General features: G+C 49.2%; 1 protein-coding gene across 1 annotated transcript in view; it reads right to left on the bottom strand.

The window, feature by feature from the left end:
• The window catches only part of ik (IK cytokine), a gene marked incomplete at its 3' end in the record, with an annotated part of 6,248 nt that continues 4,691 nt past the window's right edge, over positions 1 to 1,557 (bottom strand). The window contains 7 exon segments of the mRNA XM_017404802.3: positions 1 to 87; positions 172 to 229; positions 306 to 392; positions 571 to 655; positions 731 to 909; positions 1,040 to 1,079; positions 1,156 to 1,264. Coding sequence (XP_017260291.3) covers positions 1 to 87; positions 172 to 229; positions 306 to 392; positions 571 to 655; positions 731 to 909; positions 1,040 to 1,079; positions 1,156 to 1,264 — 645 coding nt within the window.

Genomic DNA, 1,557 nt, shown 5'->3' with positions numbered 1-1,557 from the left:
TGGCAGAGCCTCCTTGTTGTTCATGTAATCTGAGTACTCCTCCTGAGTGTCGAAGTCCCAACGACCCAACGGACCTTTTTTATTTCCCTGAAACAAACAGAACTTTTATCATCTCCCTGTTCACATGAGGCGGAGATCCAAGCAGAACTGCATGCTGGGAGCTGGAGTTACCTGGTCCATCTTACTGTAGTCCACCTCTTCATCACTGTCCACTGCCAGGTCGTCCATCCTGGAGACAGAGACAGAGGCAGACTGATTTAAAAACAATCTCTGAAAGACATGTGGTGTGTGTGTGTGTGTCTTACGTCGCAGGGTAACACTCTGCGTACGAGTTGGAGCCTCCAAAGAAGTCTCCCAGCTGCTCCTTGCTGGAGTCTCTCCTCTGAGGCCCGGTTCTGAGCAGTTAAGGTCCAGAACCACAACGATGCTTCAACATCCTGTAGTCAGGTTCGGATCAGTTCTACGTTCTAATCTAAACATGTGCTGAAGAACTCTGACATCAAAGAGTTTAAGGACATGACAGGAAGCTCCGCCCCCTGCTCCAAGCGACCAATAGGAAAAAAAGGATATGACTCCTGGCCCTGCCACTGGCTGCCTGCTGCTCCACCAAACTTCTCGTTGATCATCTTGATCTGGTCTCGGACCGATCCAGGACCTGATCATGAACCGGGTCTGAGTTAGAACGGACTGTAACAGTTTCAATAAAGTTTGATTCAAAATACAGACGTACCTGCGTCTACATCAATCAGCTGGTGCTCATCTGCTCGAGGCTTCTCAAAGTAGGTGTGTCTCCTGTTCTTACTGTCCTCCTCTCTGTCTCTGTCCCGCTCCCGGTGCCGGTCTTTGTCTCTGCTGGGTTTGGAGCTGGACGTGTTGGACGGGATGTAGTCCCCAATGTCATCAAAGATGCTGAAACCCAAACAGAGGCATTGCTCGGACACACTTTCTGAGACACAGTTTGTTTAACAAAGATCCTGAAACCCAAACAGAGGTATCACTCTGACCGTTTCATTAACAGACAAGTCTTTATAAAACTGACCTGAGATCAGCTTCAGGAGCCCTCTTATCGTCCAGTTTACCTGAAACACACAGAACCAGGATCAGCTGATGAGGACAAGTCCCAAGGACACGTCCTCAGGTTTTATAGAAGCTCACCCTTGTCCTTCTTCTTGATCTTCTTGTGTCTTGTCCCCTGTCTCAGGTAGGACAGGATCTGAGTCAGCTTGGAGATCACAATGTCATTGGTGGTGAGGGTCGTCTGAGCCTAAAGGACGGACAGAGACAGAGACGGAAAGATGGACAGACATTCAGAAAGGTTACATCACCAACTGGAACAGGTCAGTCAGATATGGAGTTAGGTCCTCCATGCTGGGACACGTGTCTAACTGGGACACGTCTGTCTAACTGGGACAGGTCTGTCTAACTGGGACATGTCTTACCTCCATACTGGGACAGGTCTGTCTAACTGGGACAAGTCTTACCTCCATGCTGGGACAGGTCTGTCTAACTGGGACATGTCTTACCTCCATACTGGGACAGGTCTGTCTAACTGGGACA

The sequence above is a fragment of the Kryptolebias marmoratus genome, unplaced genomic scaffold (assembly GCF_001649575.2).
Source record: "Kryptolebias marmoratus isolate JLee-2015 unplaced genomic scaffold, ASM164957v2 Scaffold79, whole genome shotgun sequence".
Classification (NCBI taxonomy): domain Eukaryota; kingdom Metazoa; phylum Chordata; class Actinopteri; order Cyprinodontiformes; family Rivulidae; genus Kryptolebias; species Kryptolebias marmoratus.
Note: the sequence above shows the minus strand (reverse complement) of the source record. Positions and strands in the feature narration are given on the sequence as shown.